At 41.0% G+C, this 26631-nt stretch overlaps 1 protein-coding gene across 1 annotated transcript in view; it reads left to right on the top strand.

The window, feature by feature from the left end:
* GAK (cyclin G associated kinase) overlaps nucleotides 1–26631 on the top strand; it is a 73678-nt gene that overhangs the window by 37171 nt on the left and 9876 nt on the right. The window contains exons 17-23 of the mRNA XM_075282821.1: nucleotides 9038–9155; nucleotides 10148–10227; nucleotides 10583–10776; nucleotides 10998–11129; nucleotides 17431–17910; nucleotides 24417–24578; nucleotides 25038–25172. Coding sequence (XP_075138922.1) covers nucleotides 9038–9155; nucleotides 10148–10227; nucleotides 10583–10776; nucleotides 10998–11129; nucleotides 17431–17910; nucleotides 24417–24578; nucleotides 25038–25172 — 1301 coding nt within the window. The remainder of the gene's footprint in view (nucleotides 1–9037; nucleotides 9156–10147; nucleotides 10228–10582; nucleotides 10777–10997; nucleotides 11130–17430; nucleotides 17911–24416; nucleotides 24579–25037; nucleotides 25173–26631) is intronic.

Consider the following 26631-nt stretch of genomic DNA (forward strand, 5'->3'; position numbering starts at 1 on the left):
TCTTTTATTGCATTAAAAGCATATACCATCTCAAAGACTTTAATTGAAAGGCAGAAATTAAAGCATCCCTATGCATAGTATGTATGGCATACAGGTGCTTGTATTAGGGCATTACCTCTGGGAGATTTTCCTGGCATTTTCATAGAAAAGAGATGATTTCAGTGGAGCCTCAGGCTGTCCATATTCGGATAACTTTCGACCTTTCTTGAGTAAGGGTGCATTCACACTGAGTAACGCCAGGCGTGTATCACAGCCGTACACGCCGGCATTACAGCAGACTGCCGAACACTTCCCATTCACTTCAATGGGAGCGCTCGTAAACGCCGCTTTTACGAGCGCTCCCATTGAAGTGAATGGGAAGTGTTCGGCAGTCTGCTGTAATGCCGGCGTGTACGGCTGTGATACACGCCTGGCGTTACTCAGTGTGAATGCACCCTTAAGGTGCATATGCTCTTGGAGGTGAGTGGTAAAAGCTTCAGCTGATGGTGAATTGTCTGTTTTCAGGACAAAAGAAATTGACATATTGAAATTCAGTAGCCCTATCCTATCCCACGTTGCGGAAACACCGTGTTTTTGTTGCAGTTTTTGCTGCGTTTTTATTTGTTGCATATTTTTATTACTATAATTTTTTTTACTTAGTACATGCTTATTTCCTGTTATGTATTTGTTATGCCATTGTCATATTCTGATTAGCCATCCTGCCCCCACTACTGTTTGATGTTTCTTGTACATAAACACTATTTATGCCTCCCCTTGTTTTTGATTTAACTGTTTTCCTGTTTTGCTATGTCTTTTATTGGATATTAATAAAATTTGTTTTTTCATGATTAGTGTGATTGGCTCTCCTGATGTTATGGATTCTCCCACACAAGGGCTGTGTTATTGGCCTCTATTTGTTTTATTGTTACTTAAATGAGGGGAGTAAAATTAATACGCAATTCACTTCTGTTGTTGGTAATGACCAGTTGAACTTTTGGGATGTTATGGTGCTGCTGGAGGGTGGCTCTATCATTACAAAAGGCTTTAGGGAACCTACTGCCACTAATGTGCTTTTGCACAATGACCATTTTCATCCTAGACACTTTAAGACTGCCATTCCTTACGGCCAATTTGTACGTCTTATATGCATAAATAGAGATGGAACCACATCCAACGACAGGCTGATTATTTGGAAAATAGCTTGACGCAGAGAGGATACTCTAAAAGGATTTTGAGGGAATCCAGAGAGAGGTTTTTTATTAATCACACAAAGTAAGTTGTATAAATCTAAAGTAAGGTGAGATGATAAAGCTCAAGGTAGAGCTGCTTTTTCCTTCAAATTTAACCCATATGCAGACATCATACCTACTGCGATTCTGAAAAGTTGCAGTACAGTGTAGGGTCATCTGGATTTCATTAAAATGTTCCCAGCACGACCTATGGTCTTGTTTAGGAGGAGTACCACTTTGAAGAACAAGCTAGTTCATAATAGATTTCTTGACAAAAAGAGAGAGTGCTTACAACACTGTATACCCGAAGGCAATTTTGACTGTGGACATCGCAATTTTTGGAGGTAGAAATTTATATATAGGGGGGTATACACTGGGTATTGAATAATTTTTTTAAATTGTAAGACCAAATATTTGGTTTATGTAATATGTTTTTGTTTTGTTTTTTGTCCCTGCCAACATTTTTACATTGGTAAAACCAATAGAAACTTGCACTTTTTTTTAGAGAGCATGTAAAATCCATCTCCAATGGAGAGGGCTGCCCTCACCTTGTTCAGCATGTAAGAAAGGTGCATGGAGGTGATGTGAAAGTCTTACACTATGTGGGTATACAAGCAATGGAAATAAACCCAGATGGAGGTGATCGCAAACAGGATCTAATGAAATGTGAATGTAGATGGATCCTTAACCGGTTAAGGACCAGGCCCAGAAGTACATTAAGGACCGGGCCTCTTTTTTCAAAACTGACATGTGTCACTTTAAATGGCAATAACTTTGAGACGCTTTAACTTACACAAGTGATTTTGAAATTGTTTTTTCGTAACACATTATACTTCACGTTAGTGGTAAACACTAATCAATATTTTTGTATTTATTTATAAAAAAACTAGCAAATTTGATGGAAATTTGGAAAAAATTGCAATTTTCAAAATGTGAAATTCTCTGCTTTTCAGGCAGATAGTCATACCATCCAAATACATGAATAAATATTATCTCCCATATCTCTGCTTTATATCGGCATCATCTTTTGATCGTCTTTTAATTCATTTTGGACGTTACAAGGCTTACAAGTGTAACAGCGATTTTCCAGATTTACAAGAAAATTCCTCAAACTAATTTTTTAGGGAACACTTCAGTTCTGAAAGGAATTATAAAGGCCTATATAATAGAAACCCCCATAAATCACCCCATTTTCAAAACTACACCCCTCAAATTATTCAAAACAGCATTTGGGATGTTTGTTAACCCTTTAAGCATTTCATAAGAATAAAAATAATATGGAGGTCAAATTTAGACATTTCATTTTTTTTCACTAATACATTCATTTAGACCTAAAATTAACACATTCACAAAGGGTTAAAGGAGAAAATGCATCTCACATTTTGTTATACAATTTCTCCCGTGCACAGAAATACCCCACATGTGGGTGTAAACTGATTTTTGGGCACACGGCAGTGCACGAAAGGGAAGGAGTGACACTGGGTGTTTGAACAGCATATTTTGCTGGAATAATTTTCAGGCACCATGTCACATTTGCAGAGCCCTTAGCGTACCAAAACAATGGAAACCCCCCAAAAGTGACCCCATTTTAGAATCTACACCCCTCACAGAATTCATCAAGGGGTATAGTCAGCATTTTGACCCTACAGTTGTTCCACAGATTTTACTAACATTGGAATGTGTAAAAGAAAAATTACTAAAATGTCACTTTATCCCCAAAGTTTTCATTTTCACAAGGGGTTAAAGGAGTAAAAGCCCCCCAAAGTTTGTTAAACAATTTATCCTGAACACGGCAATACCCCATATGTGGCCATATTCTGCTGTATGGGAACATGGCGGGGCTCAGAATGGAAGGAGCGCTATTTGGCTTTTGGATGGCAGATTTTGCTGGAATAATTTTAGGTGCCATGTCTGATTTGCAGAGCCCCTAGAGAACCAATACAGTGGAAACCCCCTAAAAGTGACCCCATTTTGGAAACTACACCCCCCACAAAACATATCAAAGGGTAGAGTGAGCATTTTGACCCTACAGCTGTTTCACAGATTTTATTAACATTGGGACATGAAAATGAAAATTTACTTTTTTTCCAACAAACTGTCAATTTAGCCCCAAATTTTTCATTTTCACAAGAGGATAAAGGAAAAAAAGCTCCCTAAAGTTCGTTACACAATTTCTCCTGAACACAGAAATGCCCCATATGTGGTCATAATCTACTGTATGGGAACATGGTGGGGCTCAGAATGGAAAGAGCGCTATTTGGCTTTTGAAGGGCAGATTTTGCTGGAATATTTTTCAGGTGCCATGTCGAATTTGCAGAGCCCCTAGTGTACCAATAAAGTGGAAACCCCCTAAAAGTGACCCCATTTTGGAAACTACACCCCTCATAGAATTTATCTAGGGGTTTGGTGAGCATTTTGGCCTCACAGCTGATTCACAGATTTTATTAACAATGGGACGTAAAAATGAAAAATTACTTTTTTTTTCCAATTAATCGTCCATTTAGCGCCATATTTTTAATTTTGCAAGTAGCTGAAGAATTAAAAGCCCCCCAGAGTTTGTTACACAATTTCTTCTTAACACGGCAATACCCCATATGTGGCCATAATCTGCTGTATGGGTATACGGTGGGGCTCAGAATGGAAAGAGCGCTATTTGGCTTTTAGAAAGCAGAAGTGGCTGGAATAGTTCTCAGGTGTCATGTCGCATTAGCTGAGCCCCTAAAGTATCAATACAATGGAAACCCCCCATTGTGACCCCATTTTAGAAACTACACAGGTGACAGTAAACTGGAATTCACCAAGAAGTGACCCCATTTTGTAGGGACAATTTTAGGGCCTCTGCAAATGTGACGTGGTGTCCAAAAACAAAGAATCTAAATCTGCACTCCAAAAGCACATATCGCTCCTTCACATCTGCGCCCTGCTGGGTACCCAAATAGCGGTGTATGCCCACATGTATGACACTGGTGTACCCCGGATAACGGACTTAATGCCATATGTGGGTATAAATGGCTGTTTGGGCACAGCCGGGCACAGAAGGGAAGGAGCGCTATTTTGGTTTTTGGAGCACAGTTTGGTTTTAAGACACCATGCCACTTTTGCAAAGCCCCTGAATTGCCAATAAAGTGGAATCCGCAGACATGTCACCCCATTTTGGACACTAGCCCACTGATGGGATTTATGAAGTGTTGTAACGAGCGTTTTTAACCCTTGAGTGTTGCATTTATTTAGTTTCCAGAAATGAAATCACAGCTGATAATGAGAAGTTAAAAATGAAAAATTTCCAGAGATTCGCCATTTTAGTGCCCGATATGTTGTGCCCAACTTATGTCAGCAGAGACACTCCAAAAACTGGTAAGCGGGTATCCCGGGCACAACAGCTTTTAGAGCGTTCATCTCTGATACAAGGCGGGCACAACATATTACGCACTGAAATGACGTATTCCTGGAAAAATTGTCATTTTCACCTCTCACAATCAGCTTCGTATTCATTTATGGATAATAAGTTATAGCAACACTTGGGGGTTAAAAATGCTCTCTGTACCCCTGGAGAAATCCTTCAGGGGTGTAGTTTCCAAAATAAGGTCACATATCAGGGGATTCCACTTTACTGGCGTTTCAGATCTACAAAAGTGTCATGGCATCCAAAAACCAAACCGTCTGTGCTCCAAAAACCCAATAACCCTTCTTCCCTTTTGCGTCCAGCTGTGCCCTAATATCAGTTTATACCCACATATGACATTACGTCCGTTATCCTGGGTACACCAGTGTCATACATGTGTCATAAACTGCAGTTTGGGCGCACAGCAGGGCGCAGAAGCGATGGAGCGCGATGCGGCTTTTGGAGTACAGATTTTGATGTTTGGTATCTGGACGCCATGTCATGTTTGTAGAGCCTGTAAGGTACCAGAAAAGTGGATTCCCCAAAGGAGTGACCCCATTTTGAAAACTGCACCCCTCAAAGAATTTATCTGGGGGTGTAGTGAGTATTAGTATCCCAGACGTGACTGCACAGCGGATGGCGAAGAGGGAATGTATAAGCTGTGCGGAGAACATTGCAGACACCAAATTCCCTACTATGTCCCAGTAGCTCCTATGATTGGGGGAGTCACTCTGGGGGTCACTTTGGGGGTCACTTCTGGTGTTTTTTCGCTCATAAGCTGTAAATCTGGGGTGTCCCCTGATATTCGCTCGCACAGCTTATATATTCCCTATCTGCCGCAGCCAGTTGTGTTCTAATAATTTGGCGATTTTTGGGGGGTTTTGCCTTGACATTGCTAGATGCTATATTTTCTTTATTTTTCTGGTGACGTGGCCATATAAGGGCTTGTTGTTTGCAGGATGAGATGCATTTTGTAATGACACCATCTTTGGGTGCCTACAACTTACTGATTACATTTTATTAACTCTTTCTTGCTGGATTAAAAAAAAAAAAAATCAATCCTGCATTGAGTTTTACATTTTAAATTTTTCGCCATGCAGCGTACAGCATAAGTAACATGTGTCCTTTATTCTGCGGGTCGGTACGGTTACGGCGATACCTCATTTATGTTATTTTTTTATGCGATACTAAGTCTGCAGAACAAAAACACATATGGGGACATAAATCAATGTTTTTTGCATCGCCATCTTCTGAGACGTAACATTTTTATTTTTCGGTTGACAGTGTTGGTTGAGGGCTTATTTTTTGCGGGAAAATGTGCGCTTTTTATTGGCACTGTTGTGGGGTGAATATGACTTTTTGATCACTTTTTATAGCATATTTTGTAGGATGAGATGGCAAAAAATCATTATTTCCGGCGAGTTTTTTCCGTTTTTTTTTTCCGACGTTCACCGTGTACATTAAATATTATTTCAGTTTTATTGTACAGGTTGTTACGGACGCGGCGATACCAAATATGCATTGCTTTTTTTAATTTTTAGTGCTTTTTTTTATATAATTCATTTTGTATAGAAAAAAAGGGATTTTTGGACTTTAGAACTTTATTACTTTTTTCATACACTTTATTATTTTTTTTTTAACTTTTTTTTTACTTTTTCATGTGTCCCTTTAGGACACTTGAATCAGTTGATGCTTTGATGAAAGCATCAACTGATTCTACACAGTAGCAGACAGGACACGAGCAGGACATGAACCTGCTCGTGTCCTGTAAGCTGCAGAGGAAGTGAGCTGCATCGCTCACTTCCTCCACCGCCTGGCAGGATCACCAGGTATGTGGGGGCTCCGGTAGTCTGGGGTCACTGGCCAGACCCCAGACTACCTGTTACTGACATCGGCACCCCTCGATCTCGCCGCGGGGGGTGCCGATCACTTTAAATTATCGGCGGATCCCTTTCGATCGCGCCGTGATGTTTCACGGCGCGATCGAAAGGGTTAACACGTCCAGTCGGACTGAGTTCCGACTGGACGTTATGGAGGAAGGGGTTAGGTGTTAGTAACACCTAACCCCTGTCCCCCCCCGCACCCCTCCCCCCGCCAGAAAGGTACCTAAAGGCCGGACGTATTTCGGCAATAGTCCGGTCTTTAGGTACCAGCACATGAGGCCGTAAATTTACGTACGGCGGTCCTCATGTGGTTAAAACCCAACTTTGGGTCCTTTAGTGCTTAATGACAGGGTAGAGATGAATGATGTATTCCTATAATTATGGAGACAATTTAATGACTTAATTCGGGTATTTGTAAAATGGTGCGTCAGATTGTTGTTCTACATACTAATCGCTATAGTTTGTTGGTATAGGGTGTAAAACACATTTGTAGAAAGAGCCCAAATGAGTGATGGCAATGATTTATATGCCCCTTGTGTTTTTTAATGGTATGGTCTAGTTGCCATGACTATGGTGCAATCGTCAAAAACAGCCGTGTCCTCAACCTGAAGAAGCACTTAAGCCAGTGATGGCGAACCTTTTTGAGACAGAGTGCCCAAACTGCAACCCAAAACCCAATAAACTATCGCGGACTGCCAACACAGAAATTTAACTTTAAAACTCTGTGGATCCACAATTGCGGACCCACAAATTACAGACGTATAAATGGGGCTTTACAGAGCTTGTACTGAAAGGTGAAGGTCTCTGCATTTGGTAATTTTGAACAATTACTGTTCCCTAGTTACATCGCACAGGATCTGTTTTATAGTGACGTGTAATATCTGCCCCACAGTGGCCCCCCCACACAGTACAATCTGCCCCGCAGTGGCCCCCACAAAGGATTATACCTGTATACTCCACTTGCGTCATCACGCCCGCGCCGGTGCAGAGGTCACACTACAGTCAGTGTAGGTCGTGTGTAACGCGCGGCTTACACTGACCGCTTCCAGTTGGATGTACATTTGCACAACCAGCTGAAAGCAGCGATTGCTCACTAACTGGGAATCCTGTGCCGGATTCCCCGTTAGTAAGCGATCCGGGCGACTACGCATGCCAGCAGACGGGGCTCTGCATGCCCTCTCTGGCATGCGTGCCATAGGTTCGCCATCACTGACATAAGCGTTATGCCTGTTTTTATTACCTCATAATAAAGAAATTGAATTAAGAGTCTGGATGAGAGTGCCACTGCTTTTCCTTCTCTCTTTTTGGAAATTTGTATGTTCTTAGAATGATATAGACAGAAAAGTTGGAGAAATCTCAGTGTTCACCTAAGCCACTGATGGCACGCAGAGCCCTCTATGCTGGCACGCTTGCGGTCGCCCGGATCACTCACTAACGAGAAATCCAGTACAGGATTCCCTGTTGATGAGCAATCGCTGCTTTCAGTTGTATGTGCAAATGCACATACAGCTGAAAGTGGTCAGTGTAGGCCACGGATCGCGCGACCGTGGCCTACACTGACTGCAGAGTTTGACCTGTGCCCCGACGCAGGCTCGATGACATGAGTCATCAGTGCCTGTAGTCAAAAGGAGGTGGATGCCGGCAGCTCTTCTGGTTAAGTATAAGGGAGTGTGTGTCTGTAAGTGAGTGTGTGTCTATGTGAGAGTGTGTCTGTCAGTCAGTCATACTGGAGAGCATATAATACTGTATGTGGGAGGGGGAGCTTACTGAGGAGCATATAATACTGTGTGGGGGGTACTGGGGAGCATATAATACTTGGGGGGGTGTATTGAGAAGCTTATAATACTGTGTGTGGGTGCCACTGTGGAGCATATAATCCTGTGGGGGGCTACAATGTAGCGTATAATACTGTATGTGGGGGCTACTGTGGTACTGTGGAGAATATAATACTTGTGTGGTAAACCTACTGTGGAGCATGTAATACCGAGGGGAGGGCCACTGTGGAGCATATAATACTGTCTGTGGTCCCCTCACTATTTATGTCACAAAGTATCTGTTTTATAGCAAACGTGATATTAGTACAGTAATAACATTGCACGGTCACTATAAAACAGATCCTGTGCGATGTAAATAGTGAACATTAATTGTTCAAAAGTACCAAATGCAGAGACCTTTACCTTTTGGTACAAAGTTGTGTGTATGCTCCATTCACACGACTGTAATTTGAGGGTTCGTAACTGTCCGGAATTGTGGATCCGCACAGTATTAAGTTTAAATTGCCGTGTTGGCATTTGGCGATTAATTTAGTGGGTTATGGGTTACAGTTTGGGCACTCGGTCTCAAAAAGGTTCGCTATCACTGACCTAAGCATAATGCTCCTATCTGGTACTCGTTTATGAAAACTGACAGAGATTGAGCCCTAATAGGAGAAAAGTGATTTATGCATCATAACGCTATCATATTTATGCTTATTACTCTTTCATAAGTAGCCATCTTGCCCTAACTGATGTTGACGGAGTTATAATGTTTTTTATATTCTTCCTCTCTCTGTCTGAAATGTATAGAGACTTCAGAACTGAAGATGGCAAAGCTGAAATTCCTTTAGATGTGACTGTGCAAGGAGATGTTTTAATTGTCATATACCATGCAAGATCTACATTAGGGGGCAGGCTACAAGCAAAGGTAAACATTAGTTTGATTATTCTAAAATTTCTTTTAAACATAAAACTTTTAAATTTTCTAAAGTTGCATGCACAACTGTAGTGAAGGCAATTTAGAAGTATTACCTTTTTTTTTTTTTTTTTTTGTATGCCCCCCCGATCAGTGCAGGGTCCAAGTGTGTGATTGGTCAACAGTATCTGATCTGTGTCTATCTTGTGGATAGGTCATTAGTATGACATTCATTTGGGGCCAGAGAACCTCTTTTAAATATTTGAGTACAGCAAAAGTGAAAGTTACAGTGGTCCCTTGACCTTCGCGGGAGATACGTTCCAAGGCCGCCCGCAAAAGTCCAAAAATAGTCTACGTACAGTATAAGAAATGATATGGGTACTCACCATTGAAGAAGATACACAAAACTTTTCTGATGATATTGATGAGCGGCCCCGGGAAAACCCGTGGTGTTCAAAAAAACAACGGAGTATCCTTCCATTAATATTAATACTAAAATCCGTGGTATAGCCCTGCGAAGGTCGGACCCGTGAAAGTCAAGGGACCACTGTACTGTTACTTCATTATGCATCTCAATAACCGGCAGAGTTCAGCATAGATGGACTCTAAAACCCCAAGATGTGCAAGTTCAGACAAAGGTCTACAGCATAAGTGATCTATTGATGACAGGTTCAAGTTCCCTGGAGTGAGGACCTGGAAAAAAATAAAAAATTGTAATCGGCTGATCAGTTGTTTGAACGGGCTGCATCTGTAGTGCAAAGGCTTGTACTGGCTTTCCCCATATAAGTGAATGGAACAAGGCTGCTACTACATCGCACAGCTGCTGTTACTAAAAAAAAAAAAAAATATAACAATAGTCTCAATGTTATAGTCCTGATTAAATTTAATTGACTAGTAGAAACTCACATTACCTATTATTTGTCTTAAAACAAAAACTAATAGAATTTTTTAATAATTATTTTTAAACTATATATGTAATTTTTTTTTTTTTTTTTTTTTAATAGATGACTTCAATGAAGATGTTTCAGATACAGTTTCATACTGGATTTGTACCTCGAAATGCCACAACTGTGAAGTTTGCAAAGTATGTCGTGAAATAAGCAGTAACATTTAGTAAAGTTCTTATTGTGATGGGTAATGAACACACTTTTGTGAAAGATCTTATGTAGCAAAATGTGAATTTGTGTTACTTCCCCCCCTTCTGAGTCATGTACTGCTTAAATATTTCCTATATTAACTTTGTACATGTACTTCTGACCCTGTAGCCTGCCTCATTTCCTGTTTTGTTCTTTCTTGTACTAAAAACACTGTCTGCGTGTGCATATTTTTCATATCCATACTATTGTATTAATCTTTTAGTGACTTGTCCTACTGCTATTCAGCTGGAAAAACAATAAAGCAGAAAGCTAAACACAGTTTGAACTCTACCATTCTTGTAGGTATGATCTGGATGCATGTGACATACAAGAAAAATATCCTGATTTATTTCAAGTGAATTTGGAGGTGGAAGTCTCTCCACGAGACAAGCTGGCAAATATCACTCCACCCTGGGAAAATCTTAACACCAAGCGGTTGACTCCAAAGATTCTCTTTTCAAGCCGAGAAGAACAACAGGAAATGCTGTCTAAATTTGGTAACGCTTTTACTTGAGGTTAAGGTGGAACCGTGAGGGACTGCTGGGACTTCAGATTTATTTAGATGTAATCCGCAACCTTCATACTATATTTGTTAAGGTCATGAGCATTAAAGAATGTTTTGCTGAATTCAATTTGTAAAACTGAAACTTTTCTAGTCTTTATAAAATGTATGAGTTCTTGTAGTATATCTTATAAAGCTGTGTTTTGTGCTTTGCAGGAAAACCTGAATTACCCAGACAGCCAGGGTCAACTGCACAGTATGAGGCGGAAATCTCCCCAGCAGAACATTCACCTGAACCACCACATGAACATATACAAAATAACTTTTTTCAAACTCTTGACTGGCAAGGTACCTGTACTGTACAAAATTGTTTACATTGTATGAGATCACTGTGATTATATGAATACCCAATGTTTCTCACTTTACTACTTTTAATTCCCCAGTGCTATGTTTTTACTCTAAAACCACAGTACTGTAAAAGTACAGAATAAGTTTAAATACTTAAAGATCAGGTCAAATAGATTGTCCAACAGAACTAAATGTTTTGAAAATGTGGCTAATAATGGATTGAAAAATAAAATAAACATTATTCAGATTACCTATCCGGTAGTCACTACTATTCTGATAGTTACTGGGTTCATGCAGGTTTCTGCACACAGATAATGCCCACTAAGCCAGTCACTGTCTGAGGTGGGTTACCACTGTGGCCAGTGATTGACTGAGCAGGTATTTCCTGTGTCAAGTTGAGATCGTAAGCTACAAATCAGTGGTGGGTATTAGTGTATTGCACTTTTGTTTTGTTTTTTTGTTGTATCCTATTCTGCGTCTTTTCTAAACCATTTAATCTAGAAGCAGGATAACACATTTCAAACCCATACAGGACACAGCCGTATTTGATTTTTGTGATTTTTTTTTTTTTTTTTTTTTGTGTAGCCTGCCTTCTATAAGCTGCTTTTATAGTCATATGTGTTTTGTTTTTTTTTGTTTTTTTACTTCAAGTGATAACTTTTAATATTCTGTACAATTTATCAGGAATTTTGGGGGAAAAAATCTGAATGTTATTATGGCTTCCACTGTGTGGTAAACATGACATGTTTGCTTTATTCTCCAGGTCAGTACAATAAGATGCCCATCACCAGAGTCCTCATTGAATATGAGGACTGCCGATTGGTCCCTGCTGTGTGAAACGGCAGGGACTCAGTGGCTACTTCTGCCACGCTAATTCTGAATGGGCACTGTACATGTTCATCCTGGTTCACAAACAGGTTAAACAGAATCTGTGAGCAGTTTTGAACTAGGTAGGAGTCTTGGAAATCTACTTAACCCCTTTCCGCTGACGACATTTTTTGATTTTTGTTTTTGACTTTGAGACATATTAAAAATTGCGGATTAGCTTCCGCGTTTTGGGAAAGTTTAAAATGGCCATAGCCATGAGTAAGGGATTATTTTGGACTTTCCCGAAACGCGGAAGCTAATCCGCAACTTTTAATATGTCTTGGAACCATGTTTGTATTATGTTTTAACAAGATTAAGTAAAAGGTAATTTTTATATGGCATGCTGGAACCCATGTTTTTTTTGTAATACTTTTATATGTATTCTAGGGAAAGGAGGGGTGATTTGAATGTTTTTAATTTTATATATAGATGTATATTTTTAATATATATTTTAACTTTTTTTTTTTTTTTTTTTTGCATGTGTTATACCCCTAGGGGTCTGATCACTAATGCAATGCATTACAAAATACCGGCTCTTCTATTGCAGGCTACCTAGTGTAGTCTGCAATAGAAGAAATAGAGTGACAGGCTGTGGAGCCTTCACAAGGCTCCCGGCTGTCATAGCAATGTGACGCCAGCCCTGGAGATTACTTCAGGTGCTGGTGCAGTGCCGCACCTCCCATGAGGCGACCTGAAGCGAGCGCTTCAGGCGGCACTATGCCAGGGCCTCAGGGAGGGCGGCATTTTTGCTAACCTAAGCCAGTCCAGGACAAGCTGTCCTGGACTGGCTTATCACCGAGCGGTGGTTTGGGGAGGCCGCTGGAGCAGCGTAGCTCCAGCAGCCTCCCCTCACGCTCAGGCAGAGAGCAGGCAGTCTCCAGGCCTACTCTCTGCCGGCGAACGGGGCTAAGCCCCGCCCCTTCACTTGGCCCCGCCCACGATCCGCCCGGCCACGCCCACGATCCGCCCCCTCCTCCCGGCGGGGGGGGGGGGGGGCTTTCTGCAGTTAGCCTCGGGCGGCGAAAGGAGCAGGCTCACCCCTGTGCTGGTGATCACAGGAAAAATGGCGCCTTGGTCAGCTTTGACTGAGGCGCCGGAAGGGTTAATTCTTGCGATCGCTGCAGGCACCGATCGTAGGCTTTAGGGCTGGGTGTCTACTGTATAAAGTAGTAGACACCCCGCGACTATGGCGGCTGCCCATAGTTAAGCACCCGGCATCCACCGTAATAGTACGGCGGATGTCAGGAAGGTGTTAGAGGTATGTTGGTGTTTGTTATTAGTAGAAGCATGGCAAAGAAAAAATTTGCTTTCAATCCAGAACTGCAGGTCCTGCAAGTACCATGAGGGTCCATTCTTGAAGTCCTCTCGACTTTCTGCTGCGAGAGTCTATGAAGAAGCTCAATGCAGTGAGCACTTTGGGGAAAAGGAGTGATTTCAGATGGATCCAGATTCTGGATTGAAAGTTAACTGCTACCAACAGCATACACCAAAGTATTTTTGAACTAACACTTCCATAATGTATTATAATTTATTATTATTAATAATATTTATATAATCTGAACGGACTTCCCCACAACACTGATAGCTGTCTACTTGCAGTGACTTTAATTCTATTTTCACCTGATCACAGTACGACCTGTGCGGTTTCAAGCATGGGTGGTTGTGCAAACAGGGGGTGTCTTTCTGCTGCCTGCAGATACTATTGAGAACTGTCATTTGACCTCAGATCCATCAAATTCCCATTTGTCTATTCTTTTGCCCTAGCTGTTCTATCAAAATGCCTCCCTGCTGCTTTTGTTCACCTCACATAATCTGGTTATATCTCCCCTGTCTCACATACTGCCGAGAGTTTCCACCTCTGAGTCGGTTTACCTTTCCCCGATTACTTTTCCCAGTATTATCAGCAGCAGTTGGTGCAGGTCTGGTGATGTCATCCTCAGAGAGGCCCTGGCAAATATATAGTATTGTGAGCTCTTTAGTGTTTTATAGAAACAGGAAATGGACATCAGTGACAGGATCAACAATAGTAGATTTTGAATCTGTTTCCTAGACTACCTTGCATATCTTTGAAAAAAAAAAACAAAAACAAAACGGTGTGGCTTTTAAAAGCCTCTCCAGGGTTTTTACATAGCCCGGTTAGCAACTTTGCTTTGTCAAAATTGCTGAAAAATTCCTTTTCACGCCCTAAAAATCAATTCCCACTTATATGCTGTTGTAGGGGTGGTTCGGAGCATAGTCTCAAATTGCAATCTTGCTGCCAAGAAAACTTATCATTTTTTAATGAGCTGTTTGATTGCAGTTATGTTTGTGTTCGCCGCACATCAACTACTTTCAATTTTCATTCGAGACTAAGGCCCCTTTCACATGGGGCAAGAGGGGGCGGATTTTGGCACGGTATCCACATCATAATCTGCCCCCTCACAATGGTGGTCTGTGTAGACCGCTAGCGTTCTTTTTCTGCTAGCAACATGTTGCCGCTAGTGAAAAAAAGAAACGAGCTGCCCTTTCTTCAGGCAGAATCCGTGGCTGATTCAGCCGCGGCGTCCGCCTCGCAGCAGCACGCTTCAGACTGGACCCATTCATTTGGGCCTAATCTGGAGCGGAAAGCCACGATAGGATGCCGTGCACTGCAGCAGCATCCCGGTCGCGGCAGCTGCGACTGAATATGCGCACGTGGAATTGCGTGTGAACTAAGCCTTAGGCTGCTTTATCCATAGGGAAAACTGTGTCTCAGCATCGGGCTCTGTGGTATTGGAGGGGGAACCGATTCAGCCGACTGGAAGTGGCGTCCTCACTGTTGCTCGAAAACACGCTCCAGTGACACCTCTATCTTCGGCTGGATCCTCCCCTTCTTTCGTCGTCTTCCTTTGAGTCACCTCCAAAGCCTGCGCAGTTCAATACAAGAGCGGCCTCCCAAAAATGGACGCCGGCAGGCATGCGCACTCAGCTCTGCTGGTGTCTCACTGACAGAGCCAACTGCGCAGGTGTCGGAGGTGACGCAAAGGAAGATGACGAAAGAAGGGGAAGATCCAGCCGAAGATAGAGGCGTCGCAGGATCGTGTTTTCGAGCAGCAGTGGGGACGCTCCCATCGCAGTTTCAGCGCTGGGGCCCGCCCCCATCGCTGCAAGAGAACTAATTTGCATACCAGTAAAAACCAGTATTTCTAAGGAACGGCGCAGCAGAGACCGCATCTAAAGGTAAGAGACGATTAGCCTTTCTAAAGGCTATTCCGACGTGTGATAGCCAAAAAAATTAATTTCAATGGTAGAATCCCTTTAACCCCTTCCCGACATGCGCCGTAATAGTACGGCGCGTGTCGGGTCTGTAACTATGGCGACCGCCCGGGAGCCGGGCGGCCGTCATAGCCGCCGGGTGTCTACTGCTTTAAGCAGTAGACAACCGGCTCTAATGCCTCCGATCGGTCCCCGGACCGATCGGAGGCATTAACCCCTCCGGCGCTGCTGTCAAAGGCGCCGGAGGCGCCATTTTCCCGGCGGCGCATGGGCGCCGCCATTTTGGCAGGGATCGCCGGCTCCTGGAGCATGCTCCAGGGCCGACGTCACGTTGCCATGACAGCCGGGAGCCTTGTTAAAGGCTCCCAGCCGGTCTGCAAATTCTCTCTTTTGCAGGCTGGTGTATACAGCCTGCAAAAGAGATGATGATTTATTGCAATGCATTAGCATTGTAATGCATTGCATTAGTGATCAGACCCCCTGGGGTTCAACACCCCTAGGGGGTCTAATAAATGCAAAAAAAAAATAAAAAAAAAGTAAAAAAAAAATATAAAAAGTATTAAAAGTTCAAATCACCCCCCTTTCCCTAGAACACATATAAAAGTAGTTAAAAACTGTGAAACATATACATGTTAAGTATCCCCGCGTCCGAAATTGCCCGCTCTACAAATCTATAAAAATATTTTTCCTGTTCGGTAAACGCCGTAGCAGGAAAAATAGTCAAAAGTGCCAAACCGCCGTTTTTTCACTGTTTTAATTCTGATAAAAATTTGAATAAAAAGTGATCAAAGCAATAACATTTCCCGAAAATGGTAGAACTAAAAAGTACACCCGGCCCCGCAAAAAAAGACGCCCTTTGCATCCCCGTACACCTATGTATAAAAAAGTTACGGCCGTCGGAATATGGCGACTTTTAGAAAAAAAAAATTTTTAACACCGTTTTGGAATTTTTTTTAGGGGTCAAAATGTAAATAAAACCATATAAATTTGGTATCCCTGGAACCGTACCGACACACAGAATATAGGGGACATGTCATTTTGGCTGCACAGTGAACGCCGTAAAACCAAAGCCCGTAAGAAAGTCGCAGAAATGCATTTTTCTTCAAATCCACCCCATTCTGAATTTTTTTCCTGCTTCCCAGTACATTATATAGAATAATTAATGGTGGCATCATGAAGAAAAAATTGTCCCGCAAAAATTAAGACCTCATATGACTCTGGAAGCGGAGAAATAAAAAAGTTATGGGGTTTAGAAGGAGGGGAGTCAAAAACGAAAATCAAAAAATGCCATCGGCGGGAAGGGGTTAAGCTCATGATGTCTGCTCCAGGGAATTTTGGTGAATGTCAAGCTTTTTTTTTTTTTTTTAAATACACTGATAAAATGGTCACTGAGAGGGCATTATGGCAGGGTTACATGAGGGGACACTATATTGTGTGCACCATATTATGTGGGACAATAGATTAGGTGGAGGTGGGCCCACTTATGAAGCTTTTGAACAGGCCCACTAAAGTTTTCAAACAGCCCTTTTATGGGTGGCACTGGGTGGTGATCTCAGGTGATTGTGGGTGCTGTGAAAGACATAGCCATGTTCTGGCTGAACAACTTTGACTTAGGTGGTGGTTGTCCCTTTAAGTGAACCCCACTATAGGTATTATTTATATCACACTTATTTATGATAGACATATACAGTATATATTTTTTATTTTTTTGAAAGACTCCCTCACAGTGGTTTGTTTTTCTAAGGTCTCATTCATACAGGCATATTCGTTCCCTTTGTTGTGTATCTGAAGAATAACTGATGCGTTTCACTGGAAGCAATCATACATTTTTATGACTTCATACGGTGAACGGAAATGGAAAAAAATAACCACATATTCGATCAGATGTTGAATACTAGCCGTATTCACTAGAGATGAGCGAATATGCTCGATCGAATACCTCGGCCGCATTGCTCCCGGTGGCAGGGACACTTCCGGGGCATCGAATTTTTACTGCCCCTCCCACCTTCCTTGCCGCCGGGAGCGATGCGGCCGAGGTATTCGATCGAGCATATTCGCTCATCTCTAGTATTAACGTCTTAGTTCTTCAGTTAGGAAATCAAATGCGCTCAATACTTGGCAGTATTCTTGAGCACCACAAGTGTAATTCTATTTTATTGTATTTTATTTGACAAAAATATAGTTTTTGTTTGATTTTTAGATCAGATGGAAGGAGGAGAAAACAACATTGAAGTCCAGGAATATTCATCTAGGGACAATGGAAGCACAAATGACAACAAAAGTGAACCTTCTGATGAGGAGTTCTATGACTTTAGTCAAGTTCATAGTGCACTAGAAAGTGAAGAAAGAGGCACAAACCTCATATCACAAGAAACTGAATCTCAAGATAATTTATTTGAGTCTGAGGGTAGCGCAGACACTCCAAAACCTAAGGATGCAGAAGCCGATTTACTGGGACTAACTACATCACCTACTACTGCAGACAACAATACCTTACCTTCCCAAATAAAGAATTCTTCCAGCAATGCAGCATTATTAGACAATCTCTTCTCGGACGATACCTTCTCTGAAAACTGCAAAACTGACAACTTGCTAGGACCCTCGGAGGATTTTTTTTTCAGTGGTGCAGCTCAAGTAGCAGGATCAGGCTCATCGTTTGACACCACACTTTCGGCTTCTGGTAATGTATACTTCTCTTTGCAGAGATCCGTGTTTAAAATTTTACTTAATGATATGTTTGCCTTAACCAAAATTAATCTCAAGATATTTCTAATATGGCAGAACATGCTCACCAGTTTTAAAGATGATTAATTATTATATAACATACTTATTAATATTGTATAATTAATTACATAGCTGATTGAATATTTACTTGCATAGAAATGAAATCACTAGCTGTTTTCAATTAAAAGTGCTTTATTGCTAGTCTAAGGGGGCATTCACACTAGCACTATTGTCCACCCTCTCTGAGTCGTTGAAAAGTCATGCAAAATTGCATACGGACAGCTTGTCGGCAGCCGGTTTAAAAGCCGTTCATCTCAATGGTGTCCGTATGCAGCCTCTCCACGATGAAACTGGTGTTCTGTTTATTGTTTTGGGTGAGGGGGAGGGGGGAGGTGCATGTACACAAAGTCGGACATGTACAACTTTGTGTCCATGCAAAAAAAAACGGCAGAGAGGCTGCATACGGTCACTGATGGTTTGCTTTAAGAACCCATTGAAATTGCAGTTTTGCCTGGCTTTTTCACGGACTCAGAAAAGGCAGACGGTGGCGCTAGTGTTAATGCCCCCTGACCATGACTGTTACCAATTATGATGTGAGAGTCTGAGTCAAGTTGTAGGAATATAGAGGAGCCAGTGGTTTGGCCTATTGAGTCCAGAGACCTGGCCACCACTTCTTACATGTCTATTTTAGAAAACACTTCCCTATAAAATAATTCTGAAGAGTTTTTATCAAAACTGTTATGTTTTTCTATTTTTTTTATTCATGAATAATTTGATAACCTGTTGTTAAAATCTAAAGAAATTTATGGAGTTTGTAGAAATGGCAGAACATGGAGTTCTTAGAAAAGATACTTAGAATTGTTATGTTATGGGGAATTCAGGTATTTAATAGTAACTTTAAGAAAACTGAAAGGTCTTCTTGAAATGTAAGCTAAATATTCAAGACCCTTTTACATCGTGTTAAAGAAATCTGCTTCTGTATGAGATTATTTCTAATTGCTTCTTGACATGAAGAAATTGGTAATTCTCTCTAATCTTTTCCAATATTCTTCTCCATTGTCTTTAGATTTGATTGCACTTGTGATTTAAAAAAATGTGTATATACACTAGTATATACATTACCGTTCAAAACATTGGGGTCATCCAGACAATTTTGTGTTTTCCATGAAAACTCACACTTTTATTTATCAAATGAGTTTCAAAATGAATAGAAAATATAATTGCTTTTGTCAAAGAATTCTCCATTTGCAGCAATTACAGCATTGCAGACCTTTGGCATTCTAGCTGTTAATTTGCTGAGGTAATCTGGAGAAATTGCAACTCTTGCTTCCAGAAGCCCCTTTCACAAGTTGAATTGGCTTGATGGGCACTTTTTGCGTACCATACGGATCTAGCTTCTCCCACAACAGCTCAATGGGGTTGAGATCTGGTGACTGCGCTGGCCACTCCATTACAGATAGAATACCAGCTGCCTTCTTCTTCCCTAAATAGTTCTTGCATAATTTGGAGGTGGCTTTGGGTCATTGTCCTGTTGTAGGATTAAATTGGCTCCAATCAAGCACTGTCCACAGGGTATGGCATGGCGTAGCAAAATGGAGTGATAGCCTTCCTTATTCAAAATCCCTTTTACCTTGTACAAATCTCCCATGTCACCATCTCCAAAACAACCTCAGACCATTACATTACCTCCACCATGCTTCACAGATGGCGTCAGGCTCTTCCAGCATCTTTTCAGTTGTTCCGCATCTCACAAATGTTCTTCTGTATGATCCAAACACCTCAACTTCATCTATCCATAACACTTTTTTCCAATCTTCTTCTGTCCAATGTCTGCCCTGAATTCCAGCATCCCAGAGTCGCCTCTTCACTGCAGACAGTGACATTGGCATTTTGCGAGTGCTATTTAAAGAGGGCCTTTCATTACTTGGGGCACATGTAGTTTTATATACCGCTAGAATTCCGACAGTGCGCTGAATTCAGCATACTGTCTGCTTTCATGATCTGTGCCCCAGCTGAAGAGCTATCGGTGCCAGAACCGTAGCCCTTCGCCATCAGAAGGGCGTTCCTGACAGGCAATCAGGAACACCCTTCCTCACAGCAGCGCCTATAGCGCTGTACTGTGAGAGTGGTGAGTAACGCCCCTTCCCCTCCTGATAGTACTCATTCCCCTTCCTTCCTGATAGTGACTGTTAGGAACGCCCTTCTGACGATGAAGAGCTACAGTACCGGCACCGATGGCTCTTCACCTGGGGCACAGATCGTGAAAGCCAACAGTGCGCAGAATTCGGCACTGTCAGCACTTTCTAGCGGTATATAAAACCGCATGTGCCCCAAGTGATGAAAGGTCCTCTTTAATGAAGCTGCCAGTTGAGGACCTGGGAGGCGTCAATTTCTCAAAATAGAGACTCTAATGTATTTGTTTTGTTGCTTAGTTGTGCATCGGGGTCACCACTTCTCTTTCTACTCTGGTTAGAGCCTGTTTGTGCTGAAGGGAGTAGTACACACCGTTGTAGGAAATCTTCAGTTTCTTGACAATTTCTTGCATGGAGTAGCCTTCATTTCTAAGAACAAGAATAGACTGTTGAGTTTCACATGAAAGTTCTCTTTTTCTGGCCGTTTTTGAGATTTTAATCGAACGAACAAATGTAATGCTCCGGACTCAACTAGCTCAAAGGAAGGTCAGTTTTATGGCTTCTCTAACCAGCAAAACTTCAACTGTGCTAACATACTTGCACAAGGGTTTTCTAAACATCCATTAGCCTTCTTACACAGCTAGCAAACACAATGTACCATTTGAGCACTGGAGTGATGGTTGCTGAAAATGGGCCTCTATACACCTATGTAGATATTGCATTAAAAACCAGACGTTTGCAGCTAAAATAGTCATTTACCACATTAACAATGTATAGAGTGTATTTCTGATTCATTTAATGTTATATGTGTATATATATATACATATATATATATATATATATATATATATTGTAACGGGATTAGCGCAGGGATCGCTGTCTTGAGCACTTTTTGGCACAAAATGAAAGTCCAATCCAGCCAAGTATGGTGCAACTGGCCACAACCAGTTTTATTAGGATTTTTTCAGGCAAAACAAGACAGAAACAATGCAAAATAAAACCCTATCCGTCCAGCTTCTACCTCCAACAGCAGGTATCCTAACTATGAGAGCTGGGCCTTCTGCACAGCTCCCTAAGCACAAAACAGCAGTATTACTCACAAGTATTTTTCCCAGGAGTAGACAGAGCCATATATCTGTGGGCTGACTGCCCTTTCATACACATACTTTTGGATAGTAAGGATTTAACCCCACATATCCCAAAACCTGGAGTGGCTGAATGGAGTAGAGACACCAATACTCCCTGCTCCAGCAGCCAGACCTTTACCAGGGTTTTGGTAAGATCCACCAGCCAGGAGCGCAGCTTTGCTCAGCTGCACCTAGATTGTGTATGACAGGAACCTGGGAAAAATGTATACTACTGCTACCACTTTTCCCCTGGTCCTGTCACAATATATATACACTCACCGGCCACTTTATTAGGTACACCATGCTAGTAACGGGTTGGACCCCCTTTTGCCTTCAGAACTGCTTCAATTCTTCGTGGCATAGATTCAACAAGGTGCTGGAAGCATTCCTCAGAGATTTTGGTCCATATTGACATGATGGCATCACACAGTTGCCGCAGATTTGTCGGCTGCACATCCATGATGTGAATCTCCCTTTCCACCACATCCCAAAGATGCTCTATTGGATTGAGATCTGGTGACTGTGGAGGCCATTGGAGTACAGTGAATTGTCATGTTCAAGAAACCAGTCTGAGATGATTCCAGCTTTATGACATGGCGCATTATCCTGCTGAAAGTAGCCATCAGATGTTGGGTACATTGTGGTCATAAAGGGATGGACATGGTCAGCAACAATACTCAGGTAGGCTTTGGCGTTGCAACGATGCTCAATTGGTACCAAGGGGCCCAAAGAGTGCCAAGAAAATATTCCCCACACCATGACACCACCACCACCAGCCTGAACCGTTGATACAAGGCAGGATGGATCCATGCTTTCATGTTGTTGACGCCAAATTCTGAGCCTACCATCCGAATGTCGCAGCAGAAATCGAGACCCATCAGACCAGGCAACGTTTTTCCAATCTTCAATTGTCCAATTTCGATGAGCTTGTGCAAATTGTAGCCTCAGTTTCCTGTTCTTAGCTGAAAGGAGTGGCACCCGGTGTGGTCTTCTGCTGCTGTAGCCCATCTGCCTCAAAGTTCGACGTACTGTGCGTTCAGAGATGCTCTTCTGGCTACCTTGGTTGTAACGGGTGGCTATTTGAGTCACCGTTGCCTTTCTATCAGCTCGAACCAGTCTGGCCATTCTCCTCTGACCTCTGGCATCAACAACGCATTTCCGCCCACAGAACTGCCGCTCACTGGATGTTTTTTCTTTTTCGGACCATTCTCTGTAAACCCTAGAGATGGTTGTGCGTGAAAATCCCAGTAGATCAGCAGTTTCTGAAATACTCAGACCAGCCCTTCTGGCACCAACAACCATGCCACGTTCAAAGGCACTCAAATCACCTTTCTTCCCCATACTGATGCTCGGTTTGAACTGCAGGAGATTGTCTTGACCATGTCTACATGCCTAAATGCACTGAGTTGCCGCCATGTGACTGGCTGATTAGAAATTAAGTGTTAACGAGTAGTTGGACAGGTGTACCTAATAAAGTGGCCGGTGAGTGTGTATATATATATATATATATATATATATATATATATATATATAATCTGCTGTATACAGTGTAGTCACTCAATGGGCGCTAACAGAGTATTTTTGTTTTTTTACATTTAGCCCCCATGCATACAGCTGAGTCCTTTGTCACTGTGCTAGCTGTATTTGTAATGGCTTACACAGAGACACATTATTTGCCCATGGCCCATACACACATCTGTTTTCTATCACAGGACCATATCTTATTCTTCTATGGAGGTCACAGACAGAATACTAATGTTGCGTGTGTAGGTTTAGTCTGTAAGGTTTATGCCAAATATATAGGCTGAAAGAGTCCAAGGCCTTATTCACATGAATGTCAAAAATAGCCATGAGACAGCTTTAACTTGGCCATAACTTTACCACGTAATGCATGCATTACCATTACATGGTAAAGTCATGGCATTTCAAATTCTTGTTATTGTGACACTATAGGGTGTCAATTTGCATCTTCATTATTTTGCAAGATTACTTACTATAGTCCAGCCATGTTCATGGCAACATTATGGTAGTGGCTTTCTACATTTAAAATACCAGTCATTGCATTTACATTGCCCCTATTGTTGTGAATTGTGTCATTATATACCATACTTACCTGTATGCTGGTCCATTTGTATGCGTTTTTTCCTTCTTTTCTTTTTTTCTATTGGACATCTGTGTTTTAACATTTTTGTTAATAAAGTTTGGACAGATTTTTATATTTATTGTGGTAGTTTTGCCTTTTTGTTGGCAAAAGAACAATCAGTTTACCCTATTGCATGCCCTATGTTTATATATTTTGTGTGTTAGCTTCCATAGAGTTTTAAGGAAGTGCAATTTACGTGTGCAACCTTTAGGTTAAGTCAAACAGGCCCCCATTCTTATGCCCTTGTGTGACCCCAATGATCAGACTGAAAATCTCTTTAACCCCCTCACAGTTTTAAACAAACCCTGCTGAGAGTTTGAGCAAAGTGCATTGAGTTTACTTTGCGCAGAATACGTTCAGGAAGACTGCACAGAAAAGAGTCACTTTTAAACGACACCTCACTTTTAAAAAAAAATTTGAGATATTGGTTAAAGTAATGCTGGATAAACTCACAGGAGAACACATGTATCTGACAGAATGAAGGAAGAGGAGAAAAGTATTTTATTATCCTGTCCCTGTCACTTCAGATGGGACCAGAGGAGGGGGGTACTGTAGACTTCTGTTTATAGTTTCTGATTGATATCTGCCCCCATTATAAAGGAGAAAGAATACTAGCCATTTAATCACTGATATGCTACGGTCAAATCTGACCACAGCATCTAAGTCGTTTTGTGGGGGAAAAAAAAACCCAACTAACAATCCCAAAATTAAAATTAGTACTTTATGACCTGATATTATGTAGGTATAAATAGCCTTAAAATTTCATTAACATGTCCTCTCTCAAAAACAAAAAAATAATAAAAATTAATAAAAATGTCTTTGGTACTCACAAAGTACAAGGTCAGAGATAGTGTTACTGATTTAAGTCTCAAATCTGTCAGATCGCTAAAGGATTATAATTGCACACAATGCATCGGAGTTATGTGCCAGCTATATTTATTTGAGTGAAAAATTCAAAATCCTCAAAAAAAAGTGACATTTTTGGAATGTGGCTTTTAGGAGGTTAAATGGCACTTTAAGACTGTGTTAATGGTGCCTTATCTTCATATTTTATCAACAGATCCATTTGACCCTTTTGCAACCACTGTATCTGAAAATAAGTCTGGCAGTGCAGATTTGTTTGAAGGACTCATCAGCCCACACTCTGCATCCACTCCCAATGTATATCCTTCCACACATAGTGCTCAACCTCCTGCTTCAAGCATGGACTTCTTAAATCTAGGTGAGTCTTGATGGAGTATATTTCAACACCAAAAATATTAATTCAATATTATTAATTCATGCTACATATATAATATATATATATATATATATATATATATATATATATATATATATCTATATATATATATATATATATCATGTGTGTTTATTATATATGTATACCAATTATGTTTTTTGTTTTTTTGTCAAATGAGGAGGAGGGTGGTTTTGATTACTTATTTGTTTCTATTTTATGTTTATAAATTTATTTTACATTGTGTGTGTTTACTTTTAGTCCCCATAGGGAACTTGAACAGGTATTGTGTCTGTAATGTATTAAGTAATTGCTACAAAAGAACAGTTTGCCCTAAAAGCTTGATTTAGACAGCTTAGAGAGTTCTGCTTTCATAATCACTTAGAAAATTGTATTTGTAGTATTCATTGTATTGTTTTACAATTTAACTTTATCTTTTTAAAGATAATTTCCCAACACCTCACTCAAAAATAGTTTCTTCTGCAAGCAATCCAGACCTATTGGGAGGATGGAATTCATGGGATGAACCTTCTAAACCTAATGTGTTTCTTCCAAAATCCAGCAAGTCGACCCTTGAAGGTATAAGATTGCATTATGACTGTTTGCATGGTTATCTTCATAAATATATAATAACGCAGTTTGTTAAACTAATAATACTCTTTTTTTAACATAACATTAGTAGAATTTCTCTTCATCTTCCACAAGCCTGTAGATATTTTTTTACATAAATGTTCAGATACCTCACCAAAAATCCATCTAAAATAAAATTTCAAATATAAGATTTGTGACTTTTGTTTCTCAGGTTTGGTCATGTTTTATCCAATGTGTATGGCAAACTTTAGCATAGCTATACAGCTTCACAACAGAAAGGGACCACACAGACTGTACCATTACAGAAATTAAGTGATATATATATATGTATATATATATATATATATATATATATATATATATACAGTGGTCCCTTGACTTTCGCGGGGGATACGTTCCAAGGCCACCCGCGAAAGTCAAATTTCCGCGAAGTGGAGATGCGGTGTTTAATCTCATGTTAGGGGATGTCCTGCAATACTCTTCATATCCAAAATAGTCTATGTACAGTACAGTATATGAAATGATATGGGTACTCACCATTGAAGAAGATACAGAAAACATTTCTGATGATATTGATGAGCAGCCGCAGGAAAACCCGTGGTGTTAAAAAAAAACAATGGAGTATCCTTCCATTAATACTAATATTAAAACCCGTGGTATAGCCCTTCCGCGAAGGTCGGACTCGCGAAAGTCAAGGGACCAGTGTATGTATGTATATACAGTCCTATGAAAAAGTTTGGGCGCCCCTATTAATCTTAATCATTTTTAGTTCTATATATTTTGGTGTTTGCAACAGCCATTTCAGTTTGATATATCTAATAACTGATGGACACAGTAATATTTCAGGATTGAAATGAGGTTTATTGTACTAACAGAAAATGCGCAATATGCATTAAACCAAAATTTGACCGGTGCAAAAATATGGGCACCTCAACAGAAAAGTGACATTAATATTTAGTACATCCTCCTTTTGCAAAGATAACAGCCTCTAGTTGCTTCCTGTAGCTTTTAATCAGTTCCTGGATCCTGGATGAAGGTATTTTGGACCATTTCTTTCTACAAAACAATTCAAGTTCAGTTAAGTTTGATGGTCGCCGAACATGGACAGCCCGCTCTCAAATGATCTGAAAACAAAGATTGTTCAACATAGTTGTTCAGGGGAAGGATACAAAACGTTGTCTCAGAGATTTAACCTGTCAGTTTCCACTGTAAGGAACATAGTAAGGAAATGGAAGACCACAGGGACAGTTCTTGTTAAGCCCAGAAGTGGCAGGCCAAGAAAAATATCAGAAAGGCAGAGAAGAAGAATGGTGAGAACAGTCAAGGACAATCCACAGACCACCTCCAAAGAGCTGCAGCATCATCTTGCTGCAGATGGTGTCACTGTGCATCGGTAACAATACAGCGCACTTTGCACAAGGCGAAGCTGTATGGGAGAGTAATGAGA

The sequence above is a fragment of the Leptodactylus fuscus genome, chromosome 1 (genome assembly GCF_031893055.1).
Source record: "Leptodactylus fuscus isolate aLepFus1 chromosome 1, aLepFus1.hap2, whole genome shotgun sequence".
NCBI classification, from domain to species: Eukaryota; Metazoa; Chordata; class Amphibia; order Anura; family Leptodactylidae; genus Leptodactylus; species Leptodactylus fuscus.